Below are 21,555 nucleotides of genomic sequence, written 5' to 3' on the forward strand. Positions count from 1 at the left end.
ACGCTTGAATCTTTGAGGCTCTAAAACGTTGTAATTTTTCGGTTTTCTGGAGACTCTTCCCAAATCTCTCTTTTTGTTAGTCAATGCCGCGAGGGACTGGCGAGTCGGAGAGGCCTGTCTGTTCATTCAAGGCCGATCAATTGTGGCTCCGTCATTAAAGTTGTTGGCCGATGCTGGCCTGTCAGGGTCAATGGCAGCATCAATGGCAACATCGATGACAGCAGTATCAATGCTGCCATTAAGAAACAGTGGGTATGCTGACATACAGACAAATGTTATGTACCATCAGATAGATACCTTGGTAGGTACTGTATTGTACTGTGCTATACTGTAATGCACCAACTTTCGAGATGGTTCCTGAAGAAACTGGTTCTCTCGTTCTCTGCATGGGAAGAAAAGCGGACCAGTGCGAGGTTCCTTTATCCGAACAGTACGCTTTGCAAGCGCTGCATTGTAGACCCCGCCTATCATGCGGGTCGAGGAGCAAATGCTCCGGCTCCTTGACTCCCTCATGAGACAAGCGTAAGAGTAAGGTAGTGTTTTCCACCAAAAGTCGTTGCTCATCGGACGCACAGGATTTTAACATCACTTTCCTCAAAATGCCTCGACGTCGCATACTTTCGTTCCCTTTTCTGTTTCGCACCTGTACCATCAGTGCGGCGATGTCTCCGAGAGTCGTCATGTCCCTCGCTTGCCACGACTCTTCCAGGTAACGTCGCCCGGGGCCGAGACAACCAACCTGACGTGGACTCGTCTTTTTACCTTCTGACTTCCCGCTGGGTCCCTGTAACCCCCCTTCTGAAGCCCCCTGGTTACCTGGATACTGGACACACTGGGCACACTGAACACACTAAGCCTCGGTGGCGATTGGCAACCACGTCTGTAGTCTCTTAGACAGGACTTCAGTTTCGACGCCACACTCTTTATATCAATCAGTCCTCTGTTGACCTTGAACGAACTTCTGTTTCAAGGCGACTACTATTTCATTCACACCTGCCATCTCCCATCTATGCAAATCGTCAGCTTGTCTTTTCCTGCTTCTACCTATACGCCATTCTTCCACGTCATTCATTGTCCATGTCGTTGGTGCGGGTCTACCATTTCTCAATCGACGGCTCGATCATCACCAATTCGAATTCTAACGACAAAGCCCGAGCTCACAGATAAATGTGCACGCAGCATTCGGCTGCATGCCACGTCTGCGGGAAAGAGTATCTCGTCTATGTCGAATTTTGTCAATTATTTCGTCCGCCGTTACTTGTATGTCCGCAAGGCGTCATATTTCTCCGGAATATGATGCGAGACGGGCAGTGTCCAAGTCCAGTCTGTCCAAATAGTATGAGGGGAGGTTGTCGGATTATGTGATACGTTTGCTATTCAGAAGAGACAAAGGGTGGTGATTGGAACCCCCCTATTTTCGAATGACGGCCAATTCGACTATTCTCTTAGAGTTTCTGCTCGGATACTTCAACCTCAACGACCTGATCGATTCCTTTGTACTCTGGAACTTCAAAGTCAAACTTCTTGGCAATGGACGGAGTTACAAATCTATCTTGGGGGTTAGTGATCTCGAGCCGGCCCTTACTACACCGGTACGTACCGTCCTCCAATAAAGTGTCGACCTTTGAAGTGCTTCACTAGTGGCTTTGGCGCTGTTAGGCTAATGAGTGCCGTAGGCATGAAGGAGCTACCGAGCCCAGACTTTGGCGGACCGTTTTCGATATCCCATGATGATGGAGCATCGACTGACGTGATCGGTAATTTGGTCTCCTGCAATGCTTGAATCACTGCAGGAAATGGCTCTCGAACTTCTCCTGAAAAACTAAATCCTAGTTGGACGGTCAGACGATCCTGCTATTAGACGAGGATAAAATACCGAAAATCGCATCGATAATATGATCTGTCGATTTCAGCGCCGAGGGGAAATCGTCGACGAAAGGGACCTCGAGGTCTTCGAGTTGTTTGGCGAGTCGCTAGGAATATGATCAGCGACTGTTCAGCTTTCAGGAATGGAAAACGAGACGAGAAACGATGATAAGGCTGGATACATCGATTTCACAATATGCCAGTTACTGCCATCCAACGGTTCCCGCAGGAGTGGTAGGAAACAAACGATGAAGGAATTGCAAAATAATACAACTGCAAAATCGCGATATTCTCGATACAGGATGACACCACACGACATCATCCGTGGTGAAATAATGGTGAAAATTACATGAAACGGCAAACTTACCTGATATAGGTCATTCTTGCTTCTTTTGGGATAGAACACGGTCGGATTGTAACCGTACTGTCGAAGATGGCGAGCAGCCACTAATCCATCACCACCTGACAGCGTTAAGTTGTTTATACCACAAGCTGTTCAAAGAGGCATACCGTTATTTCCAGGTCCGCAGGCAACAAGGACTCTACGGCCGCTTTCGAGGGGCTGAAGACGGTACACTGGTGATATCAGCATTCTGAGTATCGTATCAGACAGTCATAGGTCATTTGAAGCAACTCAAATGAACAGAAAGCTCAAAGTCCCGTGTAAGACGTAGCCATAGTTGATTGAGCAACTTACCGGCTTGAGAAACAGCAAGACCAGCGAGCTCCATGAGCTGGTCGAGTGAGAATGCACCAGTGGTCATAAGCTCCTGATCAAGAGCAGCAGCAGCTTTGGCTCCGAGTGTCTGGAGCAGTCAGTAAGTGAGCTATCAGGATAGCTTTTGTCACTTATCCGTACTTTAATAGCCATTGCGTGTTTTGAATCTTTTATTCTGCCTGGCGTTCGATGTGATTATGTTAGAATCTCAACACCAATGTATCAGCGTAGCAGTTCGTACGATGTAAAAGCCAAGTAGTCTCTGAATGTCGTCAGTGAGTAAATGTTGGAAGGTCCAGGGACTGACATCACCCAGCAGGTTGCTCCTTCTGCCCTTCTACGGCACAGCCACATCGCCGGTTGTGATCCACCCGAGCAACTGGGCAGCCACACCGGCAAAACTAGACCCCGATTCCGATTTCGAAATTGTCCCAACCTTCAGAACAGTAGCATTTGCCCGGCCGATTGCTATCAATCGTGGTCGTCAATTCCCCCCATATCGCCGCCATGGTTGTCAAGATCCGTCTCGCCCGTTTCGGGCGTCGAAATCAGCCCTTTTACAACATCGTTGTTGCCCACGCTCGGTGCGCTTCACCCATCGATTCATGCCTGGATTGAACGCAGACCACTAACAAACTTGTCTAGCACGGCTCGTAACTCCCGCCCGCTCGAAGTTATTGGCACATACGACCCGATTCCCAAGACCGATCCTTACGACGACTCTGGAAAGCTTCACAAGGACATCCAGCTCGATAGAGCACGCGCTAGGTACTGGATCGGTGTTGGTGCACAGCCTACGGACACAGCATGGCGGTTACTCTCCATGCTCAACATTCTACCAAAGAAGGAATTCGGCCCCAAGAAGGACGAGATAAAGGGTGTTGTGCAGAAGGATCAGATCCAGATTCGCTGAAACAACAATGGTCTGGAAGGATGTATGATAATGTATGAAAAGACATTTCGGGGCGTTGGTTTGGGGATCGATATCACCCGATTTGAATGAGCCAGCAAAAATTCGAGAGCAGGCAGTGCCAACACAAGAGATTATCGGGGATCTTTGGCAGGCATTGGAGGCACATAGTACTTCCAGAGGAGACTGTACTATATATTTATGTTGGAAACGGCTTGAATCACCACAACCAAGTCATTTGTCGCTATTACTATTTGTATTGAAGCGCTACCCAATACCATGTCTAAACACGTTTAAAGCTATCTATGGAAGATGAGTCGCTAAATGAGAAAACCCAACACATGCCCTCGTCTTTGCAACGCCTTTATCCAACATATGACATCCCAATAAGGCCGTGAGAAAAAAGATGAAACATTTTAATGAGTGACAGCAAAGAAAATGTTAAGTACGAGACACACAGACATGACAACAGCTCCATAGATGGCGAGAGCAAGTGCCATTCTGCGCAGATGGTGGTGTTCAATATGTTCGAGATCCCAGCGCCACTTGCGTCGCCACCGCCAGGAGTTTCGGTTGCTACGAGTGCTGGCATTGCTAACGACGCTTACACCACTGCGAACACTGGTTGTGCTTTGGGCCAGAGCAGCAGATTCTTCCACGTCAGAAGTGGAAGAGTCTTCGTCGATATCATCGTCTTCCTTGACCAATCGTTGATGATAGGTACTGTCCGGGTTGCTGATCTTGTAGTAGAAGAGGCCAGGAAGGATGAAACTAATAGAGGTTGATCCTGTGCTGCCAACAAAGGCCAAGACACGATCAAGACTGGTAACCGAGAGAGCAGTCATGTAGGCGAAAGTAAGAATAAAGGTGGTGATGACTGCGAAACGAAGGTCAGACATGGGAGCAGTACTCCCGTGGTCTCCAGGTGGAGATGCAGGCAGCAATGGTGTTGCAGTTCGGCCATTGTTGGATGAGTTGCGGTTTGGTCGCCACTTTAGAACAGCGTCCAATGAAGCTCGGCATGGGTGCACTTGCAAAGGAACTGAGAAAGTAACGAGGACAACAATGGCTGCCTTGCCAATTGTCGAAGCAGCTCCAGTAGGGTCTATCCTTGTTAGTTACGGTTTGATCATTACCAAAGCTTAGGGGAGAAGCTTACACATCGACACAATATTTCCAACAACGGCATTTCCGAAGGTAAGGTAGCCAGTAATAGCCACAACAATATAAATGGAGGAAGCAGACCCAATGCTGGTGCCAATGACTCCGACAACACTCCTGGGGGAATTGTCCTTTAATTCGTTCAGAATGGAGAACATCTAAATAGGTCAGTTGAGTTCAATGGCAAAGTTCGGTTTACATACGTTTTGGTGACAGGTGTAGGCAAAGACCACAACAGGGAGAGCGCTCAGTGTCTCGATCGCTCCACCCCATTGGATTACCCTGATGCTACCTGGGTCGGCATGCTTATCAGATGCAAAGTGATAAATCACCAAGACAATCAAATACCCAATAGACACCAATGCAACAATACTGGTGTACTTTAGTGAATCCAACCTCCGCAAAAAGCTGAGGGGGATAATAAGGAGCATAAACGCAGTGATCCAAAAGTTGCGATCAACCAGATACGGAGCGCTATTAGCATTGCTCAAGAAACCCAACACCACACCAGGCATGAGATCCCCAATAATAATCATGTATGATACACCGACCCCAAAACACTTGATCGCGATTGCAGCATCGAAGATAACGGCAGCGTTGGGATATGTGATTTGCGACAGGGCAAAGAAGGAGGCTGTTCCTCGCTCGAGATATCGGGCGCATCGAGACTGAAGATAAAGACCAAAAGCAGCGGTCAATCCAGACCATATGATGAGGATGACGCCGAGCATGATTCCCATATGGGACATGACAGAGGGCATGGCAAGAGTGCCAGCTCCGACAACTTGAAAGCCTACATTAGCATCATATCGGTCGGTCAAGCGACGTGGGACGCACTTGTGTTTAGCAGGTTTACAACACTGCTGAGCGTGGTGGCTTGGCCGCCATAGCCACCATCCTTATGACCGCGACGTCGAGGTCTAGAGTCTGTTGTGAGCAACGATAATCACTGTGGCCGGTGTCGGCGGGTCTCCTCACCTTGACATGTCGCCGGCACTTCTTGTTGTAGAAGCGTTTCCATCAGATATTGTAGAGTAGTTCGTCATTAACACGACAAAGGAATATAGTGTTGTCGATTGTTCGGCGCGATCGCAGAGGCTGGAGGTGGTTGTAAGGATTTCGATGGTTGTTTTGCAGGTAGACAAGTTGCTATGAGTGCGTTGTCGCAAGACAAACTGCAGTTATGCAAGTTCGTTATCGCTGCGTTCCTCGGGATTCAAGCCCGATAAGTTGCTGACTAGGCACGGGGCGGAAAGTCGGAAAGTTGGTAGGCTGGGCAGGCCTAGACCAAATATTGCGTCAGTCAATCAGATCAGTGAGTGCTTGCGCTTCCACCGTCCCACGGCACAAAGGCCCCTGGCGGACAGACAAAAGGTTGAACACTCGGATCACAACAAGTCAGGTCACGAGCCCAGCGCCAAACGAGGCTGTTGTGGTTGATTTAGATGCAGGAGGAAGAAGAAACAGTCAGGAGATGGATGGTTTAGTACGATTTCCTGACAGACACAGTCGGCTCCTGCCACGATCCTTGGAAATAAAAACAACGGGGGAGCCGCTGAAGCGTTATGCCGGACTGGTATAGCCAATCGTTTTGCGCCAAGGAGATGAGATGGCCAATCAGGGTGGCTTTTAGACAAGCCATGATCCTGATCTGGGGAACAGCTTCAGGGCTTCAGGGGGGTTAGATGGTAATATTAGATGTTCTTCAGTACTAACGTTGCTTTACGTTCTCATGATGAGCCATGTTTGTCTGTTTATAAAACTATAAGACTATAACTAATATCCAGAATCTACTCTATCTCTGGAGTCTGCCAATTCTTTCATCCAAAAAACAAAATACTCACAAAATACCCAACTTATCTTACAACAAATACCATGATCCTGCAAGTCTCACAATTTCATGACATCCTCCTGACCCCCCACTTTCGCCCTTGACCGCATCCACTCCATCATTCAAACCAGTACCTTACTTACCGTACCTTAACTTTGAGGTCCCGCGCTTGTGCCGCGCGCTCGCTGTCACGATGGCCACCACTATGGACGAAACAACCCTTTCTACGCTTGACCTACTGCAGTCGCGACTCCTGCGTGTAGAGCATCTTCTTTATGGCCAGTCCCAATCACCGGCGCTGGCTCAGGATCGGTCAGCGACTGATCAGATCGGCCAACTTGAGCGGCGCTTCTCCAAGCTCCTATACGACTTCCGCGACTACCATGAGCTTATGAAGATTTGTATGTTGTATCAAAGCTTATTGCTCGAACCCATGCTTACGTATCCTCTGCAGATCGAGCCAACCCTGATTTCTTTCACGCACCCGAACCATCAGAACCTCCATCGCAACTCGACATCGATGCTCTCCAATCCATTGTCCTTTCCTCGGCCTCAGCTTTCCCTGCCACTCTATCATCCCTTACCGCGATCAAGGACAGCCCTATCCCCGACCCGGCAGATAGTGCAGCTCTTGTAGCTTTACAGGATCGAATGAGGGCGATTGAGGCGACGCAAACCGCCCAAGCTGCTGAGATAGCAGACCTCCGACAGCGAAGCGAATCAGCCGTGCGAGCCTGGTACGAGACGGGAGTTCTGAGTAACTCAAAGGCGATGGCAGATATAGAGTCTCGCGTAGAGTTTGTCGAGCGGCAAGTGAGGAGGGCGGAGCGGGAGCAGGAGGCTGAAGATGAGTTATGAAGACATACGTATTGAAGATACCCCAGATTAGACATTGCATAAAGCCCAGGACTTATTTGTAGAGAAATTATCCAGACAAACACTTTCACATATGGCGCATTTATTTAAAGGAGCATTTGTGTTTTCGACTGGCTGATGGTCTGGGTATGATGTATGTGTTGTTTGTTGGACAAGCTGCTATCCATGTCTTAATACTAACTAACATGAAGACATTAGCACGCGATCAACTAAGACCACATCGCCGCCCTCAAAACTCATCCGCTGCTACTTTACAATTCAATATAGAATCATTCACACAATACGGTTTCCTCTATTAATGTCTGGTCTGCTGAGTAGTATGTAAACTTGACGTGACTCTCAGCCCCTGGCATCCACCTACTCGCCAGCGAGAAAGCTGATAGAGTGTGGAATTTTTTTTCTTTTTCTTTTTTCTTTTCCTCCCCACTGTCGTTTGTTTCTTTACACCTTCACTTACAGCAAATTGTCTCCACCCGTTCGTCCTGACTTCACATGTCAGGATATGCTGGGTTTCAGACTTTCAAAGAAGTCAGGTCAGCGGATAGATCGTTTGTGTCAAAGCTCTACATGGACTTGATTGTGGATCTACGATCACTATATCTTGCAGATTACAAATCTCGAGAGTTCTTTACGTCATGCCATTCATGGTGGTAACTGTGTGAGGACTGTTTCGGAATCCAAGATGCCGACTTGGTATCGTAACCAGCACATGTTTACTTCGTAAGACGACCAGTCTCACATGTGTTTTAACCCTGGGATAGAAACAAACGTCAGTCGGAACGATGAAGAACGGCCTTCTTGAAACTTCATATTCCGTAGAGGTGGTGTTCCCAAGCTGTTCGTTGCCCCGGATCCGATATGATCCATGTTTCAACAACGTCTCGGCTGATACATCACATAACCAGTGAAGTCAGACCAACTCTGCTAGGAAACACAAGGAAATACTAGTAGAGATAAGAACTGTATATTGACAGTATTCATTTTGGAAATGGTGCTATGTATGCCATAGTTACAATGCCAAAGCTAGACATATCAAGAATACGAGTTTCCAGGAAGGTAACTGTGCATAGACACTGTTTATGAGATGAATCATCTGAGCACTAATACAATATCTTGCTATTTATCATGATAATCAGCGGGCTTTACCTTTCTTTTATAATTCAAATACTCCAGATCTTTGTTGATATTGATGGTTTTATCAAATATCTGAAACCGAGCAAGTTGGTGTGTCAAATCCAACGTGCGTATGAAACATTGAGTTCTAATGTCACACATATAATACACTATCAAAGCTTTTCCGTCTGGCAAGACTCCAATTCCGGTCGGTAATAGAATACTAGTCTAGTGTTCTTCAACCTTTTAGGGACCGTCGTAATTCTTGATAGATTCTAGATCTATTAAGCTTGGAATTGGCATCGGTTGACCATAGACGCCTCCCGCTAACTCCGTAGTCCAGTTTCATCACAAATCACAATATTGACTGTCTTGATCAAACTAACATGACGAACCAATCGGTGCAAACATGATGCAGAGCGCACTACAATTCGTGCTGCATACTCATGTTTCTCCAAACCGCAAAACATCACTTACAGAGGTCCAAGCAAAAGTTGTTGCAGCCAGTCTGGGCTTTGCTTTGCTAGCTCCACGGGACTCAGATGATCAGCGACGCACCAGCAACCGTTAGGACAATGCCACAAAGCCCAAGCTTTTTCCTGTTGATGGAGCATTCCCCACAAGCAATGCTGCGCTGTCAGTGTCAATGTCAATTCAAGACGAAGCGACCAGCCGAATAGCGCAGTCGATCTTGTGGGAACAAAGACACAGCCACGCGTCGATGTGACAGAGGCAAAAAAAAGAAGAGACTTTCGTAAATACGTACCATGGCGGTGGTCAAGATCGGAGAATGGTAGCTTTGCGATTCGCTCCTCAGTTTTGACGGCTCCAGGGGTAAGAGACCCGCCCTGAGAACAGGGGAGAGGCGGTTTCAAAGAGAATGGAGGCTTTGGTACGAAAACATAGTTACAGGCTCAGGCAGAGGGAGAAAAGGCACGGACAGTGGCACAAGATGGGATGAAAATGTGTTTCTAAGGCTGTCAGAGCTCAGCGGGTAAAGAGGCAGCCGGTCACAAGTGAGGACCAAGATACGAGCGTACTGCATAGTACATGAGGCACTACGGCGGATCAAAGAGTTGCGGTTCCAGGTGATGGTTAAATTCTTGGAGAGCGGAATGATAGAGAATAAGATGGACTGTATGACATATATCACTCGCACGGATCAATTACTTGGTCGAATTAAGCAGTGTCGATCCAACGGAGCCGTTGTGAACGATCACCTGCCGTTGCTGGGGTCTTATGCAAGCAATCGCGAGCGATATATCAGACAGATCTGGGTCTAAAAGCATGGTCTCTTTGGAAGACAGCCACAGGACAGAGTCAAAAGGCAGTTCATGTCTCAAATTAGAGTGTCAGGTACCAGCCACGTTATGATGAAGAATGTCTAAACATGTTTTGAAGAGGCGCACACGCGAGCAACCGCTAAAGTATGTATCGGCTGGATGTTAAATAAACGGGGGAGCCGTGGCTCTGTGCTTGAGCGGCATCGATGAAACTCCTGCGATGACCTTCGCCCTTGCAGCTAGCCAATAGTCTACCTTCGTTTCTGCCCTGGTCAAACCTCAAACAATACGGGGTAAAGAGAACGCATCCACCACAGTCAAAGGCATGTATAATTTTGCAGCCACAGATTGAATGTCATGCAAGGTATTGCGAGTCATAAAAAATTCCTGTCAAAGGCGCCTACCTCCGATTTGACGATATAGGCTGGGTTGGGCTGGGCACTGAGCCAAGGCTGGAGTCACCAAGGCATTATCTTGCATTATTGGAAGCGGAATTTTCACGAGCCATTCTTGCGAATGGATGGCTACTGTAGATAAGTTGGATGGTGTCCGGGCATCCTCCAGACACAGCTTCCGCTGTTCTCTTTTATTTCGTCTTATGCTCAAGAAATTACTACAACAACCAGTACATACCGTAAACAAGCAACACCAATAAATCACGGGATATACACCAAATCGAAACGAAACAATCACAGACCATCAAAATCCTCAATACAATTAATCCAATTACGGACTCGGCTTCTCAAGACGCCCGCCTCTTTACTTTACTGTCATAGAAATCCACCCTGTCACGACTCCTCGACCCTTCAAAGTAAAATCCAATCTATTTTATCGATAGTCGCCAAAGAACAGACGAAGCGCCACAGTTTACAGGGGTTCTCGGGCGTCATTTGATTTGCTCAGAGCATCCCAGACCAGCAGGAGCCTTTCATTTCCCCGATCCATAGCTTGTCCTGGGCTGTCCTGAGCCAAGCAAGTTACGGTCGGACGGTTGCACGCACCTTCAGAACCCTCATCTCTTCTATTTACCATTGGACGTGCTTGTTTCCCTTTCTTTCTCAACACCAAATCTCTTTTCTTGTCTACCTGTATCATTGATTGATATATTTGTTTCTTCCTTGTTACACATTCACCAAATACGGACAATCTTTTACTGCTGGGACAGGTCTTGGCTGTGCTTCAATTCCCCTGATTCCGTGCTTATCCCGTCTTACTTGTGACCGTGTCACATAAGATCCGTTACCACCTTACCTTTTTTACAGTCCCTAGATCCGGTTCGGGTACCTTTTTTTACTGGTCTGGTTACCAAAAGGGATCTTACTTTATTCTTATTCGTCCCGGCTGTGTGGTGGCTTTTTGTTCAGCCCTGGAACCGAATTGAACAGCCACTGACTGGTTGTGCTGTGTTACGCTGCTGCGGTGTTGTTTTTATTGCCAACCGCGCGCATTTCTCGCGAGTTGCACACGGCTGGCTTTGTTGTTATTGTTGTTGCTACTGCCTACTACCGAATATTCATCCGACATTCTCAACCTCGCAACACATTCAATAGTTGTGTTACACGACAATACATACTTTACGCCAAGACCAATCACTTCAACTACAGTACTACGGTATCAAGCATCTTTGAGTGCTCTGTATCCGTTGGAAGAGAATCTACTCCCCCTGCCCTGGTCTTCCACTGGACTAGACTGGGACTGGACTGGATTCTGGGCTGCCCCTTGTCTCCGCGTGCCATTTTCCCCCTTCCCACCCGCAGACAGCGCATCCCGCCCATCCCATCCATCCAATCTGTTCATTCTCTTCCCATTTCAAACCGTTCCATTCAGTTCAATTCAATCATTTCCGCCCTCTCCTTCTTTTCTTCCCTCCCACTGATCCCAACCGCCTAACCAACAGATAATTCTTTTTTTGTTTTTTATCTTGTCCGCGGGCCTTGGATCATTCCACTCATTTTTCTATTCCTTAACTTGATTCTATTATTATTATTACTACTACCGTATTTCTCTATCGACTTATCGCGACCATCTGCTGCGTCTTGCGACTGCCGAATTCATTACAGAAGATCGACACTGCTTCGCTTTACATCGCACCACAACGAATCGACTCCAAGCACAGCCTCTTTCTTCTCTTTCACCCATAGCATTACTTCCGCCGAATGCTCCGGTAGCATCTCTACAATATCACGTCTGCCTGACAACCAATCCGCTGCAACAAAAGATTCGCTCTCTCCTCTCGCGACCAACCTCAAATCGCCATTCGGGCTGATATCGTTCTTATGCCATCGTACTCTCTCAGCTCTCCCTCGCTTCAGAAAATGGACAACTCAAGAATGTACGGCCAACGCAAGGGAATCCAGATGAGCAATATTCTTGGCGACCCCTTTGCTCTGGCCACGCTATCCATCAGCACGGTGCGTCTCTTCCCTGCGCCTCACTACTACGCTGTACTAACCCACTATAGCTTGCCTGGTTTATCACATTTGTTTCCTGTATTATTGGTAGAATACAACAAAACGGCGATGACGACCTCGCTAAGAACGACCCTTTTCCTACATTTGTCTGGTGGAGCTGCATTTACTGCCTTTGCTTGATTACTGGCGTCTTTGTTGTGATCGGAAGCGATGCAGTCCATACCTATCATGTCGCTGTTACCGGTTATCTCGCTGCCGGCATCGTCTTGGTCTCATCGAGTATCAACCAGCTTCTTTACTCCAACAGCGGCGCACGTGAGGCTGCCTCAGCTGGCTTCATTCTGCTAGCCATGGTTATTGTAAGTCATGCTTCATTCTGAATTAAACCGCACGTCTAACAATATGCAGGTAATCTGGACTTTCTACTTCGGATCCAACCCATCTTCAACTCCTCGAGCTTTCCTTGACTCATTCGCCCTCGCAAAAGAATCCACAACCATTCACCGATCGACAATGAACGCCTACGGTGGTCGTCCGGAGACTTCCAACTCAGTCCAGCCTCCTCAAATGTACACCTCTGCCCAGCTCAACGGTTTCGAGAACCCCTCACCTGTCGGTGGTATCGCCGGACCTCGCGGCTCTGCAGTTCCCCAAAGCTACACCAACTCCGGTATGCAACAACAACCACCGCAATCCAAGCCTGGCCACTCTCCAGGCAACGACACCGAGGTCGTGCCACCCACCGAATACCCCTACCGGGCAAAGGCTATTTACAGCTACGAAGCCAACCCCGACGATGCCAACGAGATCTCTTTCTCTAAGCACGAGATTTTGGAGGTGTCAGACGTTAGCGGAAGGTGGTGGCAAGCACGCAAGGAGAGCGGCGAGACGGGTATTGCACCCAGCAACTACCTCATCCTGTTATGAGCAACGATCCATGCATGGATTCCCTGGGATACCCGTTCGATGAGACGCAATATTGCGTCCATCGAACACCGTCAGACCCACGTACGGGCTGCTCGTTCATTGTTTGTCGCATTTTAACGTTTTTAGAGTCACGACTCGGCGATTTGGTTTCAGCACTGGGATGGGAAATATGTTGGATGGAGTATATTTGGGACGAACAAAACCCCTTGTGTTATAAACCGGACCACGGCGCCTGCAACCAGGCAGTTCTTTCTCACTTTGAATGTCTTCTTTTCTACTTTCCTCAATTATTGTTCTTTGTTTTATCCATTACCCCGAGAATCACGAGACTTGACTCGGCCCCTTGTTTAACCCCCGTCTGGCGAAGCAACGACATGGCCGCTGGCAACGTCGAGTCAACAAACCCACAAAGACAAAAGTACAACACAATGCATTGCATAGGTAGAGCAGCAGGCGGGCTGAGCTTTGTATAGAAGGTGTTGTATTTGGTCAAAGATATGGGTCAGTCAGGTGCAGTTATGAACAGTACCAAGCGAGCTAGCTACAACGAGAACGGATCAAAGCATCCCTCTCGACCTAGTAAACACGAAGATTATTGGAATGCGAACCGACTCTTGCTGTGTGATATTATAAATCTGGGCTAATTTAAGATCTGCACCTGGCGGGAACTACTGGGTCCTTCGCTTGAGGAGTTAAGGTTCTACTCAGGAACGCGTGGCAGGTTCGTCGAAAAGAATAAAAACGGGGTATCAATAACAGTCCCAGAACTAGCCTTTCCGAGACTAGACAGGCACAACTCGTGTTCAAGCTGATTCAACCAGCCATTGGTGTTTTGCGTTTGGCTTTGCCTTGAACTCTGAACACGATGCCTCGGCCTGCAGATTACTACCAAAGCTTATCGTTATCAGGATCGGCGTTTGCAATGTCGATGAAGCCGGCACATGCTCGACGCCGATCTCATCCGGATTGCGCGTCGATCAATGCGATGCGGCTTTTGTGTGTCAAGCATGATGCGTCGCCTCCACTTGAGCCGCACAAGTCAAGTTCAACTGTTGCCAATATGAATTGGACCGAGGTTACTTTCTGAATCGGTCAATGCGTTTGACTCATCGTCCTTCCAGTCTCTTCCTGAGCTCTCTCTCCTTCTGTAGCACCTCAAGCTCCAGTCGTTCCACACCATAGCGTAAAGCTTCTTTGCGTTGCCGAACTGCTCTCGCACGGAGCTTCTCTTCTGTTGTGAGCTTACGACTGCCGGTTTTTTGCTTCTTAGACTTGCCACCGAATTCGTCGTAGTTGTCGTCTGGGCGCGATAGACGTCCCTGCTGCAGCTCCGCGCGGGCTTTTAGTGTCTCGATACGGCGTTCCTGGCGTTCAATTTGGGAGTCTGCGCGGGCGAGGAGCAGGGCGATATAAGGGCCTATTTCGTCGCGGAGAGATGATTCGGCTGCTGTGAGTGTGGGTTGGGGGATGAGTTCGTAATGCTGGGATATGTTAGCACAAGAGTTCGAGGTATGATGTAGACGAGGATGCTTACGCGGACGGTCTTGAGGACATTGACGAGCCGTGGGAAGTCGGAGACGCCATTATCGAGTGTTTCAACGGATGATTCGAGAAACTTGAGAGATGTGCGCAGTGATGAGACACAGTCAGAGTATGTAGAGAGATTGGCAGCCATGATGAAATTGATCGTGGGGTGTCTTTGGTCGTTATCGTCGCGGGGTCAACCGGTGACAAAATGTTCCAAGATTACGGCGCAGCTCCTTGTTCAATCCCTATCCTTGTTGAATATATAAGGTGTGTAAACCTTTGGGTATGGCGATTATGAACGAGAGTTTATCGGAAATGTCAATTGTTTTGTTGATTCAACCGGTCGATGCGGAGCGCGAAAGTTGATAAACAACGGTCAAGTGACGATTGACGCACGGACCAGTTGCTTAATTCGTCTTTAGGCACCTCTATAACAGCTATAAAAATAAAAAAAAGTACCTAGAAATTTACATTTGTAACCCCTGCGGACTTAGTTGCACTCCATTCCAATCCCATGCCTTAGCTTTCTGTTGTTTCTGACTTAGATCCCATACCTCCACGCTTGGTGCAAGTTCATAGTCACCTGTTGGTGTAAAATACTGCTGTACAACATTTTGTCGAACAACCTTCCCTGCATCCGTCGCTGGGATGACTTCACCTGGGGCCAACACTCGAAGTGCTGTGGGAAGGTTGTACAGGGCTAGATCCTCTGAGAGAGCATCGCGTATAATCGCAAGATTACCATCAAAGCCTGGGCTAAATTTAACAAGTGCTGCGACACGATTGCCCACATCTCGGTCAGGGATAGAGACAATACAAGCCTCAGTGACGAAAGATAGCTCAGTCAGGCGAGTTTCTACTTCAACAATTGGGATTTTAAAAGGACCAGATCGAATAACTTGAGCTGATTAACTGGCATTGTTTTCGAAGAGGGCTGGCTAAACTTACAGTCGGTCGACACTCGGCCTTCCATGACATATTCATCACCAACACGCCGAGCGTAGTCACTGGTCTTGAAGAATCCGTCCGCCGTCATACTTTCTTTAGTCTTGGCCTCATCACCAAGATAACTGGAAAGGTTAATAAGCAAGTACCAATCATAAAGTCAGAGACAACGGACCCAGAGAACAATAGCGAACTCTTCATGAGAATCTCACCTTCGCTCCCTTCCGAGAGCTTCAATTCTACACCTGGTGATGGCTTTCCGATACTGAACTAGATGAGATACATCAGCAGTGACTTCAATACATATCAGTAGACTTCAATCATGACCTACCTTGAGTTCCCGGTCGCAAGAGCTATCAGTCCTCGTGGTAGGCCCTCCCAACTCGGTGCATCCGTACGCTGCTTCGAGAGGGATCCCAATAGTATGTCGCCAGAATCTCAACAAAGAGGGCATGGGTGCAGCTCCAATCGTATAACCACAAGAAGGCCGAGTAGCAACTTAAGTGCAGTTCCAGCTGATGACTGCAACACTATTTTCACCAGTCCATGAACCGGCTGTCCATCTTGAGACAAATGCATATTGTTACCAATTGGTATTATCAATCGGAATCGCTCTTTAGGACATTGATTGGAATTGAATTGGTGTTAGTTAATAGATAAGATGGTACTGTTAAGCTCGTGTCTCTGAGAAGATCGAATAAGTAATAAGATGGAATAAGTTGATATTAAACTTTGTAGGTAGGCAAGTCTCTGGTCTTTGCAGAATTATTAACTGGTTTATAGAAGCCGTGTAATACTTAGTCTAGGCGCAATTTCGGCGCAACGTTACGTTAAGCAGCATTAGCAAGATAATCTAGTTAATACTAACAATAACTAGCCATTTACACTATGATGAGGTGGATAGATAGTTCTGCAGATCATTTAGATAGCACCCCCGGTAGCTCTGCTAAGGGTTATACATAGTAGATTATTATTATAAAGTGACTTAGTGGAAGTTGAGGGCTCAGCTGGAGGAATAGCGACAATATGAAATTTCAGGTAGCTGGGTAGATCTTATTGGTCTGAGGCTAATCAGTTTGCAGATCTGTAGAATGCGTCACACCAGAATCTTGGAATCTGAGCCACAAGCCTAGCTATCCATGCAAGTCTAGCTGTGTCTATAAACCTTGCTGATTGGACAACACTATATTTTTAATTAACGTCAGTCATTTTGGCAAGCCTGACCTATACTTGTGCAGCCTCTTGCGACTCTACAAGTCTTGCAACCTTATCTGCAGACCTGGTAAGGCTCTCAATGAACACAGTATCAATCTTGTCGGTTTATGTTTATAAAGGTAAGTTGTAAGACCATGACTCGGGCAGTCTTGAGTTGTATTTGGACACTTTGGAAGTAATCTATAAAGCGATATCTTCTTGAGACAACTATTATCATAATGCCCCTGAGCTCTTTGATTTTTCTTTTTTTTACTGGCTTTGTGAACTCTTTCATGGAAATGCAATTCATAATGCCAATTGCTAAATCTCATGCTAGATTTTCTGGCTCTACATCATCAGTCAGAGCTCTTGTTATAATGGCTATTTCAAGATATTTAAGATTTAACTATTAAGGTACGTTTTGGAGCTCTATGGTATGGAGCAAGATGACATGAATTCGGTATCACGACTCGCTATCCTGACATCTTGCAGTATGAAATAGATTATCGCTAGATTCAGCAAGAACTGAACGCGGTTGATTCAAATATTAATATTGCACTATAAATGAACTCATTCCTATAGTCTGCAAGTAGAATCATTTCTAATCCTGACGGATTGTAGATCCCATAAAACTATGTGACATAGAATTGATGTCACGTTTACCAATACACGTTTTGTTTTGTTTCCAGTAACTTTTTTGATTATATTGGACTAAGATTCTTGTTTTCTAATGTTCGGCCCATGACGTGTAGTCATTTGGCAAGGCTTTTTGATAATTACTGGCATAAGAACAAAGAATTTGCGCTCTCAGCTTGGAGCCATTACCATCGACTAAATTGTTTTTCTTTGTAGCATTATTGTCACCCTATGAACGTACTCAGTATGCGAGTGACTGATAGTTTTCCTTGCAGCTGTTGAAAAGGGCTATCTCTATGCACGTTTCTGTGCGGAGTTTCCAAAGGAACATATGTTCCATTGCCACTTAATTACACGGCTGCCTTGCGTAGTGAATTAATTTCAGCTTCCTCTCTTAAAGATGTGTTTGATTATCCTTTGCCAGTTCTGAAGCATCATATACAATATGTTAGCGACAAAACATACTCTTCTTCATTTTAGATACCCGCTAGCCAAATCCAATCTGCTCTTTGAACTGTCTTTATTTAGAAGTTACTAATTTTCATAGTGGCGTCTTAATGGTTCAGAACATGTTCATCCAACGTCTAGAGAAACTGTAGCATACTTTTCGACGACGGGTTACGGTGGGCTTTTGTACTCCAACAACTCGAGTTCCATTTGCTGCTCACATAGGAGATCGCTAATACGAAACATCAAATGAGCCATACAACTCTCCATACAACTCGCCTTTAGTATTGCTGCAACCTCATTACGAACCAGGGCCTAGTACCACTGCAGTGACGACTGCATCTCGAAACCACATACAGATTTGTGATCTTGTACTTCAACACACGGTTCGAGGGAACTTCGCTTACCCTGTATCTACGATCAATCATTCCAGCCAAGACATGGCTTCGTTCGGCGTTGTACCACTATCACATATCACCGGTTTCGTCTCAAGATTAACTTTGGTATCAGTCATTTAGTCTGGTATTCGTCTCTATAGAGAAGCAAAACGTCCTTCATCTTGCCTAGGTAGTTGAGGTTGTAAGTGACGGTCATGTGACCGTGGAATTGAATGACGAAGGTTCCGGAATCGGTCCCACTAAATTCCAGCTCTGGCGTTGCTCGGCTTAGTGGGGACCTAGGAAAGGCAGGCAGGAGCCTCTTGCGTGAGCCTCGTCACTGAATCGACCAGCTTGGACTACCTGAACCAAACACGCCCCACGACATTTGACCCATTAGCATCAACACCACATATCTCCAATTCTCAAACCCGACTCCCTCAACACCAGCAGTACCAACAATTACATATCTTGAGGGACGCAGAACGCGAATAAAGCCACCATGTCTGACGGAGTTTTGAAGCCCGAGAAGGACTTCTCGAAGGAGGTTGATCAGCAGCTCCCTGAAGCTGAGAAGCTGGCTGCGGTGGGTGTTTGAGATTTGAATTACCAAGACGAGCTCCGACTGACATTATATACAGTCAAACAACCTTCAAGGCGCAATTGAGAAACTTGCTGCTCTCGAAAAGCAAACCCGACAAGTACGCTCTTGCGCTCTCGATCCTCTTCTCCGCTAATCCAGGACCAGGCCTCCGATCTTGCATCAACATCACGAGTACTGATCGCAATCGTTACACTATGCAAAAATGCAGGCGACTGGAGTCTCTTGAACGACCAGACCTTGGTCATGTCCAAGAAGCACAGCCAGCTTAAGCAAGCCATCACCAAGATGGTTCAGACCGTCATGGGCTTCCTCGACGACACTCCCGACCTTCAGACCAAGCTCTCCGTCATCGAAACCCTACGAACAGTCACAGAGGGCAAGATCTTTGTTGAGGTCGAGCGAGCTCGTGTCACCAAGATTCTTTCTGATATCAAGAAGAAGCAGGGTGACCTCAAGTCCGCCACCGAGATTCTTTGCGAGCTACAAGTCGAGACTTTTGGATCCATGGACCGAAGGGAAAAGACCGAGTTTATTCTGGCCCAGGTTGAGCTATGCATTGAGAGTGAAGACTGGACACAGGCCGCCATTCTTGGCCGCAAGATTAGCACCCGATACCTTTCTCGCAAGCCCAAGAAGACAGCCGAGCAAATCGAGAAGGAGCAAAAGGAGCGAGAGAAGAAGATAGCCCGCGGCGAGGAGGTACCCGAGGAGAAGGAAGACGACACAACCGACCTCAAGCTGCGATACTATGAGCAGCAAATCATTCTTGCCAAGCACGAGGAGAAGTACCTCGATGTCTGCAAGCACTACCGCCAGGTCTTGGACACAGAAGCCGTTGAGGAGGATCCAGCCAAGCTTCGCCCTGTATGTCAATCGCTTCTAGCATCAATCAAGCTTACTAACGTCCATCATAGGTCCTTCAGCGTATCATCTACTTCGTCATTCTAGCTCCCTATGACAATGAGCAGCACGATCTCCTCCACCGAATTCACAAAGACACCCGTAACTCAGAAGTCCCCGCGGAAGCCGAACTTCTACGACTTTTTACTGTGCACGAGTTGATGCGATGGCCCGAGATTTCTAAGAGATTTGGACCTCATCTCTGCAGTACCGATGTCTTTGACGTGCAGCCTGGCCAGTCTTCAGACGACAAGGCACATAAGCGATGGCAAGATCTCCGAAAGCGAGTGATCGAGCACAACGTGCGAGTCGTCGCTAAGTACTACACTCGCATCCAGATGAGCCGCCTTACGCAACTACTGGATTTGACCGAGGACGAGACCGAGAAGTACATCAGCGAACTTGTGACTTCCAAGACCGTTTATGCCAAGATTGATCGACCCGCACGAATCGTCAACTTTGCTAAGCCTCGAGATGCTGACGATGTTCTCAACGAATGGAGTCACAACATGAAGAGCCTTTTGGGCCTGCTCGAGAGAATTGATCATCTCATCACCAAGGAAGAGATGATGGCGCGGATTCAGCCTGCCAAATAAGGGTTCGGAGTAATGGATAGAGCTGTTTATCATCATGACGGTATGGGTGTTCTGTATTATACAGGTTAGATAGTCCCCAGGATGAGGATATATGACATGACATTCAGTCTACTTAAGTCTATCTATTTGCAGTCTATATGTATAATCTAAACAGCCCATAATTACAGCTCCGCCTTGGGCTCTTTGTCTTGACCATGTTCCTTGATAAACCCAGCTAGTGGTGCTGCCCATTGTTTGTTCACGGGTACGTGGTGGCCTCCAGGGTGGATAAGCACGAGAGGGTCCTCGCAACGATCTGAAAGTGCGCGACTTCGGTCTTCATCAACCACTGTGTCAAGACTGCCCACGAAATGCAGCGTGGGAGTCTTGATCTTGGGTCCAAAGCAAAATTGTAGTGAGTCGGGAGTTGCCCAGAAGCCTGAGTAACATACGGCGAACTTGAGAGGGTTTCCAGAATTTGCCTCTCTCAACCCTCTCGCCCAATTTCCCTCCTTTCCCTCTGGTACAGCACGATCCGGCTCCATCGCTGCCGCAACGAGAGCAGCCATGGCAGCACCTTGACTGAAGCCGCACACCGCATCGATGCCTTCCGAGTCACGGATAGCCTGTGCGACGGTAGCCATTCCCTCGTCTAGCAGACGGTAGTTCCCAGAAGCTTCATCCTTGCGCCACCAAGCCCAGGTGTCAGGCTGGTAGTCCTCAGCCTGCGGCTCCTCAGGAGGTTGATAGCCGGGAATGTCTTCCGGGCTAAGCCGACTAGGACCCGTGGCATAAAGAAAGACAGGGAGAAGTGAGATAGGGTTGAGAAGCTTGACGATAGTTTTCTCTAAAGCGCGAGTCTTGGCACGGAAGAGCTCGCCAGACTGTGTGAAGCCTGGCGAATGTCAGTGAGTGAGTTTTGAGATGTTTATGAGCTAGTCTGAGGTATGACGATTGCCATGCATGAAGACTATGCACACCTGCAGCTTTTATAAATACATCTTGAACTTACCGTGAAGCATAAGAATCTTAACCTCCTTCTTTCCTCCATTGCCGTTGGCCTTGGTCGTTGGTGTGGCAGTCATTGTAGAAAAGCAAACTCTGAACAAAGAGGACGGAAATCTGAAAGACGAGACTCTTCTGGTTGAAGTTGCGGTAGTAATCGGTCTAGCGGCAGAAAATATGCCAACGAGCAAACGCATCTAAGGTGAAAAAAGACGGAGTTTTGGTGAGTGAGGCGGACTTAAATCGGTA

The 21,555-nt window shown here is 47.3% G+C and overlaps 10 protein-coding genes across 10 annotated transcripts; 4 read left to right on the plus strand and 6 right to left on the minus strand.

The window, feature by feature from the left end:
* Positions 1-126: 126 nt before the first annotated feature.
* FGSG_13580 (uncharacterized protein) lies at positions 127-682 on the minus strand (the record flags this gene model as incomplete). Its single annotated transcript, XM_011329995.1, has 2 exons — positions 127-232; positions 267-682. The coding sequence occupies 2 exons, from the start codon at positions 680-682 to the stop codon at positions 127-129; spliced, it is 522 nt and encodes a 173-aa protein (XP_011328297.1).
* Positions 683-1,359: 677 nt separating this feature from the next.
* Positions 1,360-2,856, minus strand: FGSG_09439 (uncharacterized protein). Its single transcript, XM_011329996.1, has 7 exons — positions 2,726-2,856; positions 2,564-2,672; positions 2,377-2,442; positions 2,234-2,328; positions 1,877-1,973; positions 1,601-1,829; positions 1,360-1,548 (listed from the first exon to the last, which is right to left on the minus strand). The coding sequence occupies exons 1-7, from the start codon at positions 2,735-2,737 to the stop codon at positions 1,446-1,448; spliced, it is 711 nt and encodes a 236-aa protein (XP_011328298.1). The 5' UTR covers positions 2,738-2,856; the 3' UTR covers positions 1,360-1,445.
* Positions 2,857-3,048: 192 nt separating this feature from the next.
* On the plus strand, positions 3,049-3,742 carry FGSG_09438 (ribosomal protein S16). Its single transcript, XM_011329997.1, has 2 exons — positions 3,049-3,168; positions 3,230-3,742. Exons 1-2 carry the CDS (start codon positions 3,092-3,094, stop codon positions 3,495-3,497), a joined length of 345 nt encoding a protein of 114 aa, XP_011328299.1. The 5' UTR covers positions 3,049-3,091; the 3' UTR covers positions 3,498-3,742.
* A 168-nt stretch (positions 3,743-3,910) lies between these two features.
* On the minus strand, positions 3,911-6,131 carry FGSG_09437 (uncharacterized protein; the record flags this gene model as incomplete). The annotated part of the gene is made up of 4 exons (XM_011329998.1): positions 5,493-6,131; positions 4,859-5,439; positions 4,654-4,813; positions 3,911-4,599 (listed from the first exon to the last, which is right to left on the minus strand). Exons 2-4 carry the CDS (start codon positions 5,402-5,404, stop codon positions 3,911-3,913), a joined length of 1,395 nt encoding a protein of 464 aa, XP_011328300.1. The 5' UTR covers positions 5,405-5,439; positions 5,493-6,131.
* A 548-nt stretch (positions 6,132-6,679) lies between these two features.
* Positions 6,680-7,367, plus strand: FGSG_09436 (uncharacterized protein; the record flags this gene model as incomplete). Its single annotated transcript, XM_011329999.1, has 2 exons — positions 6,680-6,887; positions 6,941-7,367. 2 exons carry the CDS (start codon positions 6,680-6,682, stop codon positions 7,342-7,344), a joined length of 612 nt encoding a protein of 203 aa, XP_011328301.1. The 3' UTR covers positions 7,345-7,367.
* Positions 7,368-12,088: 4,721 nt separating this feature from the next.
* On the plus strand, positions 12,089-13,096 carry FGSG_09435 (uncharacterized protein; the record flags this gene model as incomplete). Its single annotated transcript, XM_011330000.1, has 3 exons — positions 12,089-12,169; positions 12,220-12,528; positions 12,578-13,096. The coding sequence occupies 3 exons, from the start codon at positions 12,089-12,091 to the stop codon at positions 13,094-13,096; spliced, it is 909 nt and encodes a 302-aa protein (XP_011328302.1).
* Positions 13,097-14,202: 1,106 nt separating this feature from the next.
* On the minus strand, positions 14,203-14,771 carry FGSG_09434 (uncharacterized protein; the record flags this gene model as incomplete). The annotated part of the gene is made up of 2 exons (XM_011330001.1): positions 14,203-14,577; positions 14,631-14,771. The coding sequence occupies 2 exons, from the start codon at positions 14,769-14,771 to the stop codon at positions 14,203-14,205; spliced, it is 516 nt and encodes a 171-aa protein (XP_011328303.1).
* Positions 14,772-15,041: 270 nt separating this feature from the next.
* On the minus strand, positions 15,042-16,022 carry FGSG_09433 (uncharacterized protein; the record flags this gene model as incomplete). The annotated part of the gene is made up of 5 exons (XM_011330002.1): positions 15,042-15,060; positions 15,095-15,374; positions 15,572-15,693; positions 15,744-15,838; positions 15,900-16,022. The coding sequence occupies 5 exons, from the start codon at positions 16,020-16,022 to the stop codon at positions 15,042-15,044; spliced, it is 639 nt and encodes a 212-aa protein (XP_011328304.1).
* Positions 16,023-18,528: 2,506 nt separating this feature from the next.
* FGSG_09432 (uncharacterized protein) lies at positions 18,529-21,197 on the plus strand. The gene is made up of 4 exons (XM_011330003.1): positions 18,529-18,808; positions 18,864-18,923; positions 18,971-19,690; positions 19,741-21,197. Exons 1-4 carry the CDS (start codon positions 18,725-18,727, stop codon positions 20,320-20,322), a joined length of 1,446 nt encoding a protein of 481 aa, XP_011328305.1. The 5' UTR covers positions 18,529-18,724; the 3' UTR covers positions 20,323-21,197.
* FGSG_09431 (uncharacterized protein) lies at positions 20,484-21,386 on the minus strand (the record flags this gene model as incomplete). The annotated part of the gene is made up of 2 exons (XM_011330004.1): positions 20,484-21,196; positions 21,314-21,386. The coding sequence occupies 2 exons, from the start codon at positions 21,384-21,386 to the stop codon at positions 20,484-20,486; spliced, it is 786 nt and encodes a 261-aa protein (XP_011328306.1).
* Positions 21,387-21,555: the final 169 nt, after the last annotated feature.

The sequence above is a fragment of the Fusarium graminearum genome, chromosome 4, assembly GCF_000240135.3.
Source record: "Fusarium graminearum PH-1 chromosome 4, whole genome shotgun sequence".
Classification (NCBI taxonomy): Eukaryota; Fungi; Ascomycota; class Sordariomycetes; order Hypocreales; family Nectriaceae; genus Fusarium; species Fusarium graminearum.

Bases quoted from the DNA above. Each gene is read 5' to 3' on its own strand.
- FGSG_09439 (XM_011329996.1), bottom strand. The intron at 2,329-2,376 runs GTATGCCTCTTT...TAACGCTGTCAG, and splicing joins CTGCGGACCTGGAAATAACG to GTGGTGATGGATTAGTGGCT. The intron at 1,830-1,876 runs GTATTTTATCCT...CCGTCCAACTAG, and splicing joins TATTATCGATGCGATTTTCG to GATTTAGTTTTTCAGGAGAA.
- FGSG_09438 (XM_011329997.1), top strand. From the start codon at position 3,092: ATGGTTGTCAAGATCCGTCTCGCCCGTTTCGGGCGTCGAAATCAGCCC. The intron at 3,169-3,229 runs GTGCGCTTCACC...AAACTTGTCTAG, and splicing joins ATCGTTGTTGCCCACGCTCG to CACGGCTCGTAACTCCCGCC.
- FGSG_09432 (XM_011330003.1), top strand. From the start codon at position 18,725: ATGTCTGACGGAGTTTTGAAGCCCGAGAAGGACTTCTCGAAGGAGGTT. The intron at 18,809-18,863 runs GTGGGTGTTTGA...CATTATATACAG, and splicing joins AAGCTGAGAAGCTGGCTGCG to TCAAACAACCTTCAAGGCGC. The intron at 18,924-18,970 runs GTACGCTCTTGC...ATCCAGGACCAG, and splicing joins TCGAAAAGCAAACCCGACAA to GCCTCCGATCTTGCATCAAC.